This window comes from Porites lutea, chromosome 6, assembly GCF_958299795.1.
Source record: "Porites lutea chromosome 6, jaPorLute2.1, whole genome shotgun sequence".
NCBI classification, from domain to species: domain Eukaryota; kingdom Metazoa; phylum Cnidaria; class Anthozoa; order Scleractinia; family Poritidae; genus Porites; species Porites lutea.
The window spans coordinates 13605495-13623503 of NC_133206.1; the positions used below are offsets into that span (position 1 = coordinate 13605495).

The window sequence follows — 18009 nt, forward strand, 5'->3', positions numbered from 1 at the left end:
GCAAAAATAAAGCAGCATACGGCTAAGCTAAAAATGACCAATTTTGACTTAAAATGGGAACTTTTGTCGTGGTTTTTGGTACTAGTCGATGACTAAGATGGTACGGCCTTATTAAGTCAAACTTGAAGGATCTACGTTCAATCTTAAGCTCTCTTACTGTAAAACCGTGAATCGGTTCTTTCCCTTTTAACCGAACCGCTGCGTGTTTTTTAAAAAGTCTTTCATTCGAAGGCGGACCGCATTCCGGCGAACAACGCAGAAATACAGCAGCCATTTTGAAAACTAAAACTTTTCCTTTGTATCAAGAACAGCCAGTTCGTATCTCATGCTTAGATATTTGTGAAGTACTTGCGCCTGAGTCTGAACTCAAAATGGTTTGGAACAACGAGAATTAGTTGACGTGTAAGAAAGGTATTAAAAACAAACCCACACGACATTGGTCTTTTAATTTAACTTCTCCGTCTATGACATGAGTGACGGTTTACCGTAATTGTCTGAGCTTAGAAAAAACTGTCTTGGCCATCTTCTAATCAGCCTTCCATTGAGCTAAATCATTCTCTGCAAAATTTAACAAGACTGAAGAGGCCGCTCAGCTAAGGAAAAGTGCGACCAAAATAATACTGACTAAGCTCGTGAATAAGTTCCTCACTCGAAATAACAATTTCCCTTTTCAACCTTTTCCTCTTTTGGTATATTGAATGGAAAAGGTTTAAAAAATCTCTCCCCGCGTTCTTCTGTCCCTATATCAATTCAAGAAGAGATAAATTATCTACGGACAAACCAGGAGAAAACGTGGCATATACAGTTAAAACACAAAATGTACAATTCCTGTAAAATTGCCACAAAAATCTCTTAAATCGGTCTTTTTAAAACGTTCTACTAAATCAGGATTGACAAGAGAGCCTTGGTTTTCTTTCATAACTTTTTATTACTAATGATGACACACAAAGATGATGCTTATAGGCTTTACTAAAACGTAACGTTTTTATCTCTTTTAATATCTCTTTTCTTTTTATCGTAGATAAAAACACGCACTTATTTGGCCATTGCAATATGATGGTTTTTATCTGGGTTTTATTCAAATATTTGACTTATTTGGCAGGCGTGTAAAAGGAAGTATGTTTACAAATGAAAATTACGAACTACAAGTTCCTGTCGAGTTCTCACCGAATTTTTACCGTTCCTTTCGCGGGTTACATCCTTTTGCCTCTAGTGAATACGCAGTTATTCTCGTGGAATTAAGAAGTTGATACATCCTGGCATAAAACTATCGAAAGTTACATTTCTGCTTGCGAAATTTCCTGTAACTTGACAGAGGCAACTTCAGTATTTTATTTACAATTATTATTAAAAAAAATTGCAAACGCGCGCGGCGTGCGTCAATACATTCTTGGTTATTAGTCAAGTAACCCAAGTGAGGACAAACCTACGTTATACAGCGGAGGATTTTAATTAACTTCAACTCTTCGCCGATCATTTGACTTTTTGCGCAGTGATCGGTTCTTTTTTTGCCATGTATAATACTCCACGAGGCAGAGGATTATTAAAGAAATTCAGCCGGACAAATTCTAAAATACTCGTTTTTCAATTCACTTCAATATTTTAACCAACGCACAAAAATCTCAATTGCAGATCGGTCAGCTAGGATAAACAGTTTCCCCGCTTCAACTCTTGATTTCGCAAGGGGAGATCGATTTGTTACTACAGACGTGATATTCCACGAACGAAATAAATTTCTCAAAACTATCGCCGAGAAAACACACGTAATTTAAAAAAGGTGTCCATAAGTACATGTAAACTATAAATTTATTTTCACCTTTAAAATGTTATTCTTCTTTTTCTCTGTACATAATTTCAACTCAATGGCCGCTTTAGGCCTACAAATAAATGAAACCTACATAAGTAGGCAGTTTATTTTTATTTACTCGCCGAATGAAATATTTTACTCTCGGGAAACAAAAAAACGTAACGAATAAATGGTAGATGGCTATCACTAAATAAAAATCAAGGATTACTTACATTCTAGGAATTACTAACAGACCTTAATTTACATCTTTTCAGTTTCGCCAAGAGTATTGTTTTTAAAATATCCTCTACTTTTAGCTGAAAATTTGCCAATATCGTTTGGCTTTCGCAAAGTTTTCAATCAATGCCGTTTTTTATGTGAACATAAATACCGGCTCAGTAAATTTACAAACGACTGAGCAGACACTCTTGTCCAAAGCGCAGTTATACACGCCGGCTTATATAACATCGCAAGGAAATCTCCAGCTTAATTCGTAGCGGTTTAACGGACCTTACGAGTAGTTATCTATAAGAAAATATATTAAACTGATTGAGAACACTCTGTCAGTCAGTCACAGTTCGACTCCGCTACTGATCGTCTTTCTCTATCAACAGCGGGGCACACTTTTATAGCGCCATAAATCTGCAACTTAATTCTCGCCACTCGCGCACAACCTTCGTAAAAAAAAGAAAGCTAATACTTTACAGTAGCTTAAGGTATTGTGGAGTTAAAGAGACTTGTGTGAACCAAAGATCCTGATCTTAAACAGGATCCAACAGTAACTCCAAACTAAGATTACCAAACGCCAACGCAACCATTACAAACAGCCGAACTACGACATTGGTGGTCGCGGGAGCAATCAATGCTACAGTTTTCACACAACGACAGTGATATTATAAAGTAAGGACTTGTTAGCTATTAATTTTTGCCCTCTTCCAGCTAATAGATTTGTGAGATTTGCCTTCGAAAAGACGGCACTTTAGAAACGCTTATCTTTCGGAGGTTCTATCGTTAACAGCCTAAGTCATTTGCTGCTAACTCGAGCTGCGGAACAAAAGTTTTTAGACCGAGTTCTGAGCTTTTTAGCGTTTCATCTTTGGCGAAAGAAACCTTTATCAGTGAGGCATTCTTTGACAGTTACTGTGACAAAGTTCGATGTTACATCAGTGATGAAGATTTGATCAATCAGCGGTTTTCGCCAGGACTTGCTGCTATCGTGAGGCATATGACGGTCGTCCGAACCACAAGTCGATGTCACCGTCATCTCAGAAACGAGCGTCTCTCCGTTTTTGCGACCCTTGTTTTGCTGTGGAATGCTTTTGTAGGCTGTATCGAAGCCATTGACGGCCGTAATAGCCTGATTTTCACCACCACCGTTGCGAAAACAGCTTCTGTTTGACTTGAAATCGCTTTCGTGTGCGATCTTGCTAGTGTCACTGACAGGGCAATCTTTGATGGGTTTGTGGCCGTTGTTCATCAATGTTTGTTGCCTAAACCCTTGGTTTATGTTAGTTTCCGTACCGTTATAGCCTCCCTGATATGCGTGAGAAACATATCTTTTAATTTCGTGTTCTGCTGACTCGAGATAAACTTGATCGGCCTCTTTGACGGTTTCGCGAAGACGAAAAGTTTTTCCGGATATGGCTGCAGTCCTCGCGGGAGAGACATTTTCATGACTGCTTAATCCTTCCCAATTGACCTTTAATTTCGTCTCCTGAGGGACGCTTTTTCTACTGCAGAAATCCTCTCTTTTGTCACTCGAATGCAGGAACTTTGGGAGATTGAAGCTCGAAATCTTCGACTGTTTTTTGATGGCAGTTCCCGCATCAGCGGTCTTGAGAGCTGTCATTTTGTGGTTTGCCAGAGGTTTTCCTGTATCCTCTTGTAATACAGGGACATCTAGGTTTGCAAAACTGAACTCTGGACCGCCAAAATCTTCACGCTGAACTTTTCTATTTAACTCCTCTTCGTTTCTAATCCTATCTTCGCCTCCAAAACTGGAATCACTGCTTTCGCTTTCATGGCTAATACGGCAGTCTTCATCGTCAACTCCATCCCACTCGTCCAATGCATTAGGTTCGGTTGTTTCAAAATTCGGGGTCTGAAATTATAAATGAATATCGCACAAAATAAATGAAACTAAACATTGGTGAAGACAAGGAAAATTTACCTAAACTAGGCCGTGACATTAATTTATAATTTTGCAGTATTTTTAGTTGGGCGCTTGTCGTGATCTTGTGTGGTGGCAACTGAGGTCTGAGTTATTTAATTTGCAATATATATATATATATCTGCACTAAAACATACTGAGCACAAACCGTTTCAATCCTCGGCTTTTTCGCAGAAGTTGCAATTCCTCTTTGCCATCTCGAACGCTTTCCTCTTCGTCTCCGGCTGAAAATCAAGTTGATACAGATAACAAGTAAACGCGACAATCATATGCGTAATTTTTAAAGTATATTCAGATGGAAAACTCAGAATTACGACATACGAATTTCAACACTCCAATTTACCTGCCTTCGTAGGCCAGAAGCAGTCGACCGTCAAGAATATTATCGGCAGGTTCCCAGGTGTTGTGTCTGTGAAATTAAAGAAAAAATTGTATTAAATCTTGAGCGGAAAAACATTTTTCGCTCCGAAGCCCAACTTTACTTACTTTGGTGACCAGCCTTTCCACTTCACTAAATACTCGATCTTTCCCTGTCAAAATACAGAGAGAAATTCACATTTAGGGAGCACTTAGCGAGCGAAACATCGCCGAATCGATAACATTATCGACAACTGAATATTCTTACTTTACGCGTTCGCTTTTTTAAGATACATTCTGCAGCGAAAATACCGTCGACTGGCGGAGAATCGTCGTTATTTTCTTGCGCGCCTAACTCGGCCATGTCTCCACATACACTCATCGTCTATCTCGGCTGGAAATTCAATATTTACTTGGCCCGAGGGAATTCGAATTTCATTCATTGTCCATCCCGTAATATTAACAAAAACAATAAGGCATTACGTCATATGTGGCGGGGGCCTAAAGCCGGCTGCTCGGTCGGGTCATCTTCCTACAAATAATTGCTTTTAATTGCCCTTTTGCATTTGGTTGAAAGGTGTTCGATTAGTCAGTCTACAAAAACGCTTTAAAGAAACAGATTGAAGTAGCTTCGTTGAAGGTTTCACTCCTCCTCGCCAACATTGTTCCAACGCGCTTTGGCAGAAATGGTAATGACGTCACGAAACAAGATTCTGACTGTTTTTCCCAAAACCCTTACGTCAGTACTTTTTGTTTAGCTTTCAGCTGAGTGTGCAGTTAAAAGGTTTAAGCAACTGAGACAGTGAATGGTGTAACTATCATAAAATCAGCTGAACAATATTTTTCACCTTGGCATGACATTATATGTTCAGTTTTTGTACAAAAAAAGCCATATGTTAACATCACAAATCGAAAAGAAACGGACTTCGAAGATCCTTGAACGAATAAGTTTTGGTTTCGAGTACCAACTTTCCCAGTTTTCCTAGAACTGAGTTATTACTTCAGTCTTCTAGTCATACATCGAGAAAAGTTATTACCTTTATTTGTTGCGGAACACGCTGATCTTACAATAACTATATGATGAGTAATCGCTATATAGATCATCAAAATTTTCCCATTTAAAACTGATATTAAAAATAGTCATCCTTTAGTAATGAGTGAACAAAATAATATCTGCAAGCACATTGACTGTTTTGCTACCCCCAAAATCCTGATCCGGTCTTTATATTTAATTCTCGCGACTGGAAACCTGTTTGGTCACGTCGTAGCCTGTTCCAGGTGTTCAGATCGTGGGGACCACACAAAGAGATGTGAGCAGAAGGAGGAGCCGATAATCGGCTCCTGGCAGAAGAAGAAGAAAAAAAAAAACACAGTGAGGGGGCACTGCACTATCCAAACGCCTGGAACAGGCTAGTCATGTCGACATGTTTAGTTTTGCCCTACAGGGAAACACTGAAATAAATGACTGGAAACTGGTCAGTTCTTTTATGTTTCTAAAACTGCAAAATGAGTACCTCTTTTTAATGTGCGGATTCTCAAGATATTGAGCTGACGTTTATAGAGCATAGGACACCAAAGGACAGTAGGTTCGAATGGTAGGCGCTAACGAAAACCTGGCTGGCATGGAATGCCATCCGTTATTCCTTATCCCCACAGTGGCCGATTTTATACTCTATAAACGCAGAGTTAATAAAAACCAATTTTTCTTTTTCACTTATCCATCAAAGCAGAAACACTGGATCGGAATATTAATGAAACCCCTTATTTTTGGCTGTATGCTTAAGATCCTAAGTTTACATGTTCATCCTTCGCCGGGGTTAATAGCACTAACACATTCCTGAGCCTAACATTCATTGCGAAATGATCGATTAACCACTTCATTCCAATTCCAACGTGACGATATTTTTGTCGTTATTGCATTTACACTGGATTTGTTTGTTTTTCGACATCTCATCTGCAACTAAAGGACGAAAGCTAAGCCTACTGCGCTCATCGATTATACATCATCGAAAATAACTTCTTATAAACAAATGGTTTCTCGCAAGTAAAATAATAAAAGTTATCAGTGCCCTGATCGAAAAAAAAATTCTTTCGAAAATCTTATTGTATTTTTTGCATTTCATGGTGACATGTTCATGAATTTTGTACTCACTTGAGATCGCCTCCGTTTCACACTGTGACACTCTGGGTAGCACAGTAATTAGTGGTTTTGTGGGTTAATGCGGTTGCGAAATCTGCTTTAATATCGAAGCACATTCACTGCTTTATGTTGTTGTCTACTATTGTAGATGTGGTTTTGTTTTGAAAATGTAGTTAAAAATAGCTAAAAGCAGTGGTTTGCAATTTCGGGGATAGTATTAGCCCGAGGACAGAAAAAAAAAACACTGGTTGTGTAACAAGGTTGATTTTAGCGCAGTAGCGATTTCAAAAATCCAGCTAGATGTAACATTTTGTACGCAAGAAGTGTATATATAAATCAATTGAAGGCTGGTAAATTTGGAATCGTTTCAAGAGTCATTATTTTCATTAACTGTAAACAGCCAGGTCGAATCGATTATGTGAACAAAGTGAACTCCAAAAACTCAGACCGCTTGCATATAGCGCAAAGTCAAGTGGCAGGCGCTCTCAAGCATTTGATTTTTCTCTTACCACTGAAATGCCTGCTAGCCGGCGCAAATGAAAAACGAACGGATTCAGCATATTACGACTTAAACGACATCGTTTACAGATGTAAGTGTGGATTTTAAATCAATTTCAACTGGATTAGGAAAAAGAGTTAAATCAAGTGAATTTATCAAAAAATCGCACACCGAAAAAAGAAATTCCTATACTCAATCGAGGAAAACAAGATCAATCGGAAATGTTCTGTGCTTGTTATAGAAAACAATAACAAAAGCTAACAAAAAAACGTCTTGGGGTTCAACCGGCGTCACACAAAAAATAAAACGCAATTTGTAAATATATTTAGCACAAAAGTACCAGTCGAGGACACTATTTCTGACTGGAGACGGGACAGCCATTTTACGTGGTTATTAGTCTTAGCCATTAGGACGGACAAGTAGTACCTTCATTTCCCAGTTATCTAAGGACCCTGAGTATTGCTCCGGCCCTGGCTGGGGATCGCGAACCCGTCTAGCGACCTTACTATAGTCCTAACCACGGTTGCTGATAATTCGATTAGACAATCTATTTATTAAAAGTTCTTAGAGTCTTTGAATGAGTTTTTTTTGGCAGAGTTTGAATGTTGCCACGAACTAGCGGTTACCTATTTTTAGGTCTATTTGGCTAGTTTCCGTTCGCGTAGTAATTAATTATGCTTATTTATTTTAAAACCGCGATGCACTCTTCTGTAAAAAACAAATATCAAATGTCGACACGTTTCGTTGTTTACAGCAGTGGAAAGAATTCATATTCAGTCTCAAGACTGATTTTGCAAAATTTTCCTCGAGAGGCTAATAAATAAGTTGCTGAATTTGGCTTGCCCATCTGAAGGAAAACAAGGATTTCAATATCACTGTATCTCATTGATCACTCAAGTTAAGCCTTCCTAAGCAGAATGCAACTTAATAACCTAGCAATATAAACATATACCGCCCTTAACTGTCCAGACTAAATATACCTAGACTTGTCAGTGAAAATATTATTCGGCATTCAAGGCAGGAAGGAAATAATCAGAGTTTACAAAGAGTTTTGTCATCTTATCTCAGACCCATAAACGTCAGAGAGATGTGTATGAAGGACGCGTTTTTCTTTCTGCTGACAAGGTTGTTACATGTCCCTTTAAACATTTTGACTTGTAACATGATGTGCCAAACTGAAGACATTATATTATTATAATATCACACTTTGTTTCATCGTGTGCAATACTGTGAATCAAACGTGTCCTTATATATGTATATATCTAACTACTAAATCTGTTTAACAAAGGTTATTTCAAGGTAGAAAACGTAAATGTTTTAAGTGTTGTTTTCTTCTTACTGGGGTGCGTTTCATTGATCGTATTTCGGACTAAGAATACGCTGCAATTAAAAGTTTTGTTGCAAATCTTTCTAGCCCTGGTTTTTGGACTACTTAAACGATACATACATCGGGATACAGTAAAAACCAAGATATAAGAACCTAGAATTTTCGAGGTCAGCCTGAATAGGTTCTTATATTTTAGGGTAGTTTTTCACAATTTAGGCTGATTAGGTTCTAAAAAGGTTCTTATTTTTTAGAGATTGTCATAGTGTAACCATTGGCAGATATATTGCACAACTAATACATAATGGCAAACAATTAAGGTACAAGAAGAACATCAATACATTTCTATATTTTTTAAAATAAGATATTAAGATTTTAAATCGTCTATATTGCACGGTAGCTTTATGGAAAACATACCTCTAGTGAAAATCCAGACAAATGTAAATCAAATAAAACATATACACAATAAGAAACCTTTGTCAAAAGTTTTTCACACAATTAAAATCGAGAATTTTGACCATCAAAATTGGTGTGGTTGTTTTCTATAAGAACCTATTTTTCTTTGCCAGGAACAGGTTCTTAATAATAAAGGATTCAATTAACTGCAAAAACCGTGGACGAAGATCCTGCTAGTTGTAAACGTTGGATCTCTAGAAAAGAGATCTAATCAGCCAAAATATAAAGAACCAAGAACGAGAAGTCCAAAGACTACTGCAAAGCTGATTTAAAACACCGTGTATTGTTTTTTATAACAATATTTCGGCTGGCCATACAAGCCTTCTTCAGGTTTACAGATGTTACTGAACTTATGGAGCAATCACAACATTATATGTAGATGGAGAATGTCGCAATAAAAATTGTTTAAAAGGGAGAGGCGGAAATGACGTATAACACAAAAACAGGTTCTTACATTTTTGGGTATTTAAATGCCAAATTTCAGCCTGAAGGTTTTTAAATCACTAGGTTATTATTTGCAGGTTTTTTACTGTATTTTATTTCAAGCAAAGTTTAAGCTATTGCAAAGCAAGGAACGCCAAATGAGTGATTTTTGGAGTTTATTCCTTTTATTTTTAACTCTTGTAAATCTATTCACCAGGTTTTCTTATTTCGTTTAATAGTGAGAAAAAAAGAATAATACGACTGAACGAAGAACTTAGTGACATGATTAATTTAGCTGTGAAATTAGGGACCGAAGTCAACGCTGCGTAGGAGCCGAATTATACTAAAATACTTGGTGCCGGTTATAAAAGAGCCTCGGTGGGCAAGCGCATCATTGCTGAGATCTGCTAGTAAAGTCGGTGTTTTCTTGAAGTAGATCAGATGAAAAGTTTTCTAGGCTTTAGAGGCTTGTTGACGCTGTTGACAGCACCTAGTGTTTTGATATGACCAGGGTAGGCTAGATTTCAAATGGCTTAGAACGCGGTTTTGTTGAACACTGTTGAAAACTCAATACATACTGTAACCAGCCCTAGATGGTTCAGTTGTGGGGAATAAAATATTGAGAAACACGAATGGCTAAGAATAAAAACGAGACTTTTAAGGTTTAAACTAAGACCATGGTTGTAAGGCTGGACTTATCAACTTTTGACTAAAGGTTTTTAAAAACTACGTATGTAGACTATAATTGTATGGGTTTTAACAGGTTTCTGTTGTTCTCACTAGGCCCATGGCAAATAGCTAAAGATAATTTCCGCTAAGGGAAGTTATATCGTGAAAGGAACTGTTTCGCTACCGGTGTTTAAGACGTGACAGATTGTCCTGTTGTTTTCTATTATAAAATGTTAAGTTAAGTTCTATAAAAGACAAAAACAGTTAAATTTAGTAGGCAATTTGAAGAATGACTGACAGTCACTTCCTCGAATATAAAAGGAAGAAACTATTAAACTGACCGGTACTGAAACCGACGGTTTCGACGTTTTTGCCCATTGGTTTTTTCCTTTCAGGGTTCTAAAGCACAAACGGCTACAACCACTGTAGCATTCAAGGATACAAATTCAGTATTTTCTTAAATAATCGCCCATCCAGCAATAAGCGTCCTTCTTCATATAATTCCCCGTAATTAATGCCGCCCCCTCAGTATCGTCAGGAAAAGTTTGGTATAATCTTATCACTTTTTAATTGCAACCTTTGTTACACCGGCATATCAGATCAACAGCACGGAGGAGCCACATGTTCTTCTATCTCCATATGTTCTCACAGAGTTCCTTTTATGCAGATTAGCTGCCGAATGAGAGTTATATTTCCTTAAAGGTACTATGGGTATACTCCCCCAGAAAATTCTTAAATTTACGGTGTCGGAAAGGCCTTTTCCTGGGTTTTCTGCAGGACATTTTCAGGGAATACTGAAATACGAAGGAAAATGCTGTGAGGAGGCAGGGAAGAGTACATTTTCTCGTTTTTCACCCCAGTATAACGTGATCTAACGTTTCTTCCCGTCTGTTTACGGAAAACTAAAAGGATAAAGAAAACACTTTCACAAAGACATCAGTTATAAGGCGAAAAAGTTATCAGTCATCCCCATTAAATGATAAAAATACTTAAAGGAAATAAAACATATATTTTTCCAGATTTCAGCTGTGCGCACCGCGGGCATATGTGCTTATAAGGACGCTACGCTCCTGGAGAACTCTTACCCATATAAAGCACACACTAGAAGACACAGATTGGGCGAACAGTATACAGTCTGTATGATGCATCTTCATCGCGAAGACAAAAACGGCAACAAAAGTTTGCAAAACTGCATTGACTGCTTGCCGAACATGAATATTTTACATTGCTAAAAAGTTCCTTCTAACGAACCGACAGTGACAACTGGTCAGCCGTCAATTGCAATACCAGGTGTACAAGAGCATTTGGCCGAAACAGTCGCTCAATCCAATGATAAGCCAAATGGTGTCGGTTCGTTTCGCCCGAAGGTTGATTCGCCCGATGGCAGTCAGTTCACCCAGACTAAGTCGATTTGCCCGATGTGTATTTGTCGTTCTTTAAGCCTGAGAAAAAGGAATAACCGTGGAAAGACAGTCAGGACTGCACATGAGGAATCCAAGGCTAACTAAAATAACATCTCGGAGAAGTAGGTTCACCATGTTGTAGAGTGTCGTATGTCATCAAGCGAATCGATTTTCAGGCGAAATTCAGCCGTCTGCACCACAAGCAACTCGAGGTATTTTTGGCGGGAAATCGCATGGCTACCCGCGTCTTGTAAAGCAGAGACACGAGAAGAGAGAGCGTGGTTATAACAAGCATTCTCCATGACACAAATTCAAGCGTTTTGAGGTAGTTTACATTGTTAGTCAACTCAGACCTGCACGATTGTCGTCAAGAACTGATTAAAACTAAACTAATTCATGATCATAGCTAGATGAACGTCCGAGACCCTTTTCAATGCTCGACGATATCGTTTAATTCCGAAAAAGCTACTGTATAAATGACTTCTTATCGTCAGTGTGACTCGTACGGCAACGATATTCTACAGCGATATCATCCTAATCGACAAAGTTACACAAGAAAAAAAAGAAATGTGTCACTTGTGTTGGGACATCAAAGTATGCTTATAACTATTTTCAATACAAGTGATTCGCAGTTACAGAGTTGTAAAATGAAAGGCAGTTTTGATCAGTTCACTTGCTTAAGGAAAAATCCATTTCACCTTCTAAAGCATATGCTCATCTATACTGAATTTGAAAGCTGGGTCTACTCCGCGGCTGAGATTTCATCGGACACACAAATTTTAGTTGCTCCGCAGCAATAACCAACTGTTTATTGAAGCCTTGCAAACTCAGGGAACATTCACTCAACATCAACCCTTTGGCTACGAAGCTGCCCCCTGCTACTGCTGCTGCTGCTGCCGTTAATGATAATGATGATGATGACAATGATAATGACGTTGATGACGATGATGACAACGATTATGATGATATGATGATGATGATAATGATAATGTTAATGATGATGATGATGATGATGACGATGTTGATGATGATGATGACGATGTTGATGATGATGATGATGATGATGATGATGATGACATTAATGATGATAATGATGATGATGATCGATGTTGATGATGATGATGATATGTATGATACTGATAATAAAGCTGGTGATGATGCGATACACCTCGGATTCTCTTATCATACTCACTTATCCTAAAACCCGCCATAGTGAGAGCATGAAATAGGATAACTTGAGGTATATTCACAGACTTGCCACTTCCGTCGACAGATCGCCAAAGTTATCAAAAATTTATCTCTGTTTATTTATTGTGTCCATCCGTTTTTTTTTCCTACGAAATAGCAGCATAATGGGCCCACTTACAGTTACAGTCTGGGTGATGAGCATTAAATAAATCCTGCAAGTAGATGCTTGGCTTTTATAGTGTATGCTAAAAAATGGACTCGACAACAAAGCATGTTTCAGTTTTATTAATTTACGACAAAGCAACTTAAGAGGTTTTTCACTCCGACAGGTGAAAGGACACGTTAATGAATTCCAGGCACGTTCGACACGAAACCGTTCGTTTAGTTTGTTCTAAGGTTTTCGACATGTCCTCGTGTCTTAGACCGATACTAGTTTTGATATTAAAAATATATTCGTTTTAAACATTTGTTTTTGAGAGGTATTATTCGTGTAATGTCGCAGTAGTTACAGTGCATATATGCATGGGTCTTACTTTATATTATGTTGAAGGATTTAAAAAATTGTAATAGGTTTCTCATTTGGAGAACAAAAAAATTTTTGACAGTAGCTTATCAAATTAAAAAGTATTGGAAGTGATAATACTAAACGAACGGAAGTTAATAACACTGGGGAAGTTGCATTGAAGTTTTAGTTCAAAAAGTATCGAAAGCGACGGGTTTTGCATCAAATAAATTCTTCGGAAAGAACCTGACTTAATTAAAGTGCTCATGCTACCTTTCAAGACCTTTCAAAGAACGATATTATGTTATAAATATTTTATTTATCGTCTTCAAAATATTTCTGCACTTACAAGAAAGAAAGGATGTTTTTTTAAAAAGTATATCATTTTTAGTACGAACGATATGGATCAACAAGGAAAATGCTAAAACGGGTGATGAAATACATTTTTTTTTACAAGGAAGTGTTGAGACGTATTTACAACTGATTCATGGAAACTGAAAGACAATATGTTCAAGTTATTATGGAAATGATTAAGTTAATACCGGACGAATTTGCAGCTATAAGTATTTCTCAGATCACGTCCGAGCTTATAGGACCTTAATGTAAATATCTTCTGTAAAGAGAGTATGTATTGTTATCTTCTTCGTCTCCTCCCTGAACTGCGATATTTCAGGGGCACCCAAGGACCAAATATTTTTAAATGCATCAAAAGTGTCTCAAATGGTTTCCCCTATGCTTTAGATGACTGTTGGGTTAATTCAGAATTGCCCTAAAAACTTTTTATACCTTTTCGGATGTCTTAGGTGAACTTTGGTCGCCACTGAAAGACCTAAGTCGCTTTTTCCTATGATCAGAATCATGGTTCCGGTCGATCGAAGGCATTGGGTAGCCGTAACCTCATTAGAAAATTCTAGGGGTTTTTTCTTTACACCGAAATTTTTAGGAGACCTTTATCTAACGATAATTTTAACATCTTGCAGATAAAATGTGAAAAATACAACAACCGAAAATGGTACTGAAGTGAGTTAGTAGAAAAGCCCGAATATCTTAGACGAATGGATCGGTTATCCAGAAATTATTTAACCTCTCTCGAGGCTAAGAAATTTCTTGGCAATAATTGCTCCTTTGCACAGTTATTTTACCGAAAAAAGGCGTTGGGTGCCCCTGACATTTTCCTGTTTCAATTTTGGCCATTTACAGCGTCTGGCCTGGTAATCGAGCCTACACCTAGCGGTAAGGCATGAGTACTTTTCATTTACAACGCAGTTGAAGAAGAGAGAAGACTATGATCACTGCATATTAAACCAGAATGCTAGATGTTGCTGCAAAAATGTATACTTCAGTGTCATTAAGGAATGAAGACCTGAAAAAACCTTATCAGGGAATAGTCATTAGACTACCGTATTTCCTCGAATAATAGCCCGGGGCGATTATTTCTTTTTTCGCACAAAAAGGGGGCGATTATTATTAGAATATTTTATTTATTATTTGTCCATTAAATAAAAAATAATCACATCAAATAAACTGAACATGGGTTTTTTAAGTGTTCCAAATTTATTTCCTCGATTCAGAGCTTGAATCGTCACTGATCAGTTTTGGTAAGGAGGGGATAAAAGGAAGAGAGAATGGCAAGAGGGGCGAAGGGGGGCGATTATTCGAGGGAGGCGATTAATCGAGGGACGGCTATTATTCAAGGAAATACGGTATCCTATTCAGATGTAAATAATTGGCACTCCACTGTACATTCGTGATTGCGTTTGCCTCATGCTGCTAATTGATTTGGCAATTAGCCAGATTAGCCAGCATTAACATTAGGTCGCCCCGCCCGACTTAGATCTCATCAAAAGAGAAAGAGCGGTTGCGGCTGTATGGCTTGTGGTTGACAGTTATTTTTGTTATCCGCGCAAATTTTTTGAAAATAAAAACGCCACACACGTACATTGCTACCTTAACCTGTACAACAACGTAGTAGACCGTGATTATCCCGATATTAGTTTTCTCTCGTACTAACACTAACTGAAACAGAACTTGAAAGTTTAAATAAGTGCGTGATAAAATGTTGAGTCAAACCCATTATAAAGTTCTAAAAATAAATGCACTTACTCAAGCGAAAACAATTATTGCACAGCACGTGCGTTATATGGTTTGATTTGACCAAAACAACAACTCTGCACGTGCACCACTGACCCCTCTTTAGTAAATTTCCCGGCGTCCTCTACACGACTACGATGTGAAATTCTCTGGCTGAAAATTATAGAGGACCTAGGCACGCGACGACAAACTGTCACGGTTGGACTTTGGACGTGTATTTGAATAAAGCCATTACCAAACATATTTTTTAGCTTTTTGGGGGTCCAAACGATTTACAATTTTCAGCTATTTGTCGGTTTCTAAAGCATTCGAGCTTTTCCTTTATAATACCAACGACTTGGTAGTTGCAGATAGAACAAAGAATGGTTTCCGCTGAGAAAATTTAGATAAAATATTGAAAAGACGTACCTCGTGGAATATGTTATAAATTGCGGGCGGAGAGAAACGCCAGGAGTATAGTCCAATTCAGTTGTAACAACAAAATTGCTCCAGTCTACGATCTCACTCCGTATGCTCATTGCATTCTTTTTTTTCAAAATTGTTTTTCTCTCTGTGAGGCAGTCGATTTAAACTGCATACCAAAAAGTAAATAAAAAACGAAATCCTGGCTACCATTTTTGATTTAGCGAAAAGCTTAGGAGAATGCGCACTAAAATCCAAATTTCAATTTTTAAAATGTCACAAAAGCACTTCTTGAACAACTTTTACTACTTCTTGCGAACAACAACAACTGTTCATTGAGAGGGGAGTCTAGAGAGGCCAAAAGTCTGCATCGACTTATATACTGCGTAGTCGATTGATCGCCAAACACCCGCGAAAGACGTCTTGTGCTCTTAACATAATCACTGATGGCATAAAGCGTTGAAGTTCTAGAGCTTTTGTCAGATAACAAATCAGTAAAGTTAGAGATGTTTCGGTCTAGAAAACCACTTGGCCGATAACAACGGCTCTGGTTCACGCAAGGAAAGCTTTTAGGTACCGTTAATTTTTTTGGCATAGGGAACAACTTATACCAAAATGTCGGATCCTCTAGCGGATTATGGGCAAAACTTAAATGTTTTTTTTTTTGTTGCACTTTATTATAATACTTTAAAGGGGAAAGCTTTTAAGGATATATTTCCTTCGGGTTCCTTACAAGGAAAGATACACTGAGAAGCAAGGTGGTCGGCAGTGGTCGGGAAACGAAGTCTTGGGTGGCTAGATAAGAAGAAAATTTGAAAGCCTATTAACTAATTAGCTCTTAGATTGTCAAATGGCGGATTTGTCATGAAATTCGGACAAAAGAGAAAGAAAATCCATTTACCATTGTACCGCCTGCCGCTTACTATAGAAGGTTACGTTTTCATTATCAGCGCCACATCAATATAAGGAATAACCCTAGGATATTGTCGGCGAGACAAACTGGATCGCTTTCAAGTCACGCGAAATACAACATTTGTGGAAAATAAAAAACAGCGGGCCGGTTTTAAAGCTGGCACTTATTACTGACAAGCTGCTCCAAATGGGTCTTTCGCTGCCAGTTCACGAAAGATGGAAATTGGCCAGAAATTTCAGGATAACTTGGGTGTGTTTTTCTTAAACCTTTGAACAGATGACCCCGATTGAGGATTTTTCGCGGAAAGGAAGGAAAGGACGAGGTTTGCCGGTTTGTGGGGTGGTTGGGGAGGGGGTGAGCTGGGATGGACAGAATGGGCAAGGCTTCTTATCGGCAAAAGAGTTAAGCTTCCCCTTTCCGGCCAGTTTCCGCTATTTTTCACTTGGAAGTACCCCCTTTGACTTAAATTAAGACTTTCAAACAATCTGTTTTAACACAACCAATACAACCAAGGAACACTAAAACTGCACTGGTAACAAATGCCTCCAAATGCCTCCGCAATCAGTTGTTGACTCTCGCCCAAAATTATTAACGGACCGGATTCCGGGTGTAAATGGTATAAGTTGCCCGCCGAACTTTCGGCTAAGCTTTAGTTACATTCTTTGCTACATTTGCTGAAACGTTTCAGGATCTGATTTCAGCGGGTTAGGAGAGACATGCATATGCATGATCTTTGTAAAATGAATAAGTTCAGAGTTGAAATGGAGTTTTAAAACTGAGTTTGCATAAGACGAAATTAGCTAGATGAGCTGGTGAGCGTTTTACCGACGTACTTTAATACCATTCACTAAAGATGCTCTCTTCACTTCGGGTTAGATTTCGAAGAACTTAACCTTTTTCCTTTTTTGTTTATAATGTTTGTGATTTGTTTAAATTGTCCAGCAGGGATGAAATAGGCTAATGGCATCCCTTTGAGGAAAGGGAGAAAAAATCGCGCGGAGAGATTTCTCCTCGCGATTTTTTCACCCCATCCCAAAACAGAGGGCCTGTTCACAGGCTACTCAATAAAGTTATTTTGTTGTTAATCGACGAATTTTTTATATGCAGCGTGTGCATGTGTTGATACTTTAGCCACTTTACCGAAGTAATAAGGTATTAAAACTGTTTTAACAGCCATTTTCCCACCACTTTAACTCCTGTAAAACACCCGTAGCCCTAAAAAAACTGGCGTTTTCTAATCTCTTCATATCGTGGTTTTCCTCCGCTTCTTTGTCGGGCTATTTACTGTATTTGCGAGATATTTTGACATAACATGGGAAATTAAAAAAAAAATAAAAATTTCCGAAGCTTTTCTTTTTCTGTACAGAGAAACAGCGGCTACTGTTTCACCAGTAAACAGTCAATCACCAGAATCACGCAAATGTTTCTCGTTATACGTGTCTTTGCATTTGCCATTCAAATCAATATTTATACCGGAACATCCAGTTCAGTGTTACTGGTTTAAATGGAGCCCCGATATAACAAAAATCTAAAAAAATTTACGGGGAAAGTATAAGTGGATATGTTATGGGTTAAATTTCCTGAGCGTATACTGAATATCACGTCTGACTGAGATACTAAAGTTTTTAACCGTACAAGTCATAAGAAGCAATACATTGACAAGGAGAGTAAGGTGGTCTGATTGGC

At 38.1% G+C, this 18009-nt stretch overlaps 1 protein-coding gene across 1 annotated transcript; it reads right to left on the reverse strand.

The window, feature by feature from the left end:
- Positions 1–1788: 1788 nt before the first annotated feature.
- Positions 1789–4765, reverse strand: LOC140940405 (uncharacterized). The gene is made up of 5 exons (XM_073389376.1): positions 4582–4765; positions 4443–4486; positions 4300–4365; positions 4105–4180; positions 1789–3887 (listed from the first exon to the last, which is right to left on the reverse strand). Exons 1-5 carry the CDS (start codon positions 4693–4695, stop codon positions 2877–2879), a joined length of 1311 nt encoding a protein of 436 aa, XP_073245477.1. The 5' UTR covers positions 4696–4765; the 3' UTR covers positions 1789–2876.
- Positions 4766–18009: the final 13244 nt, after the last annotated feature.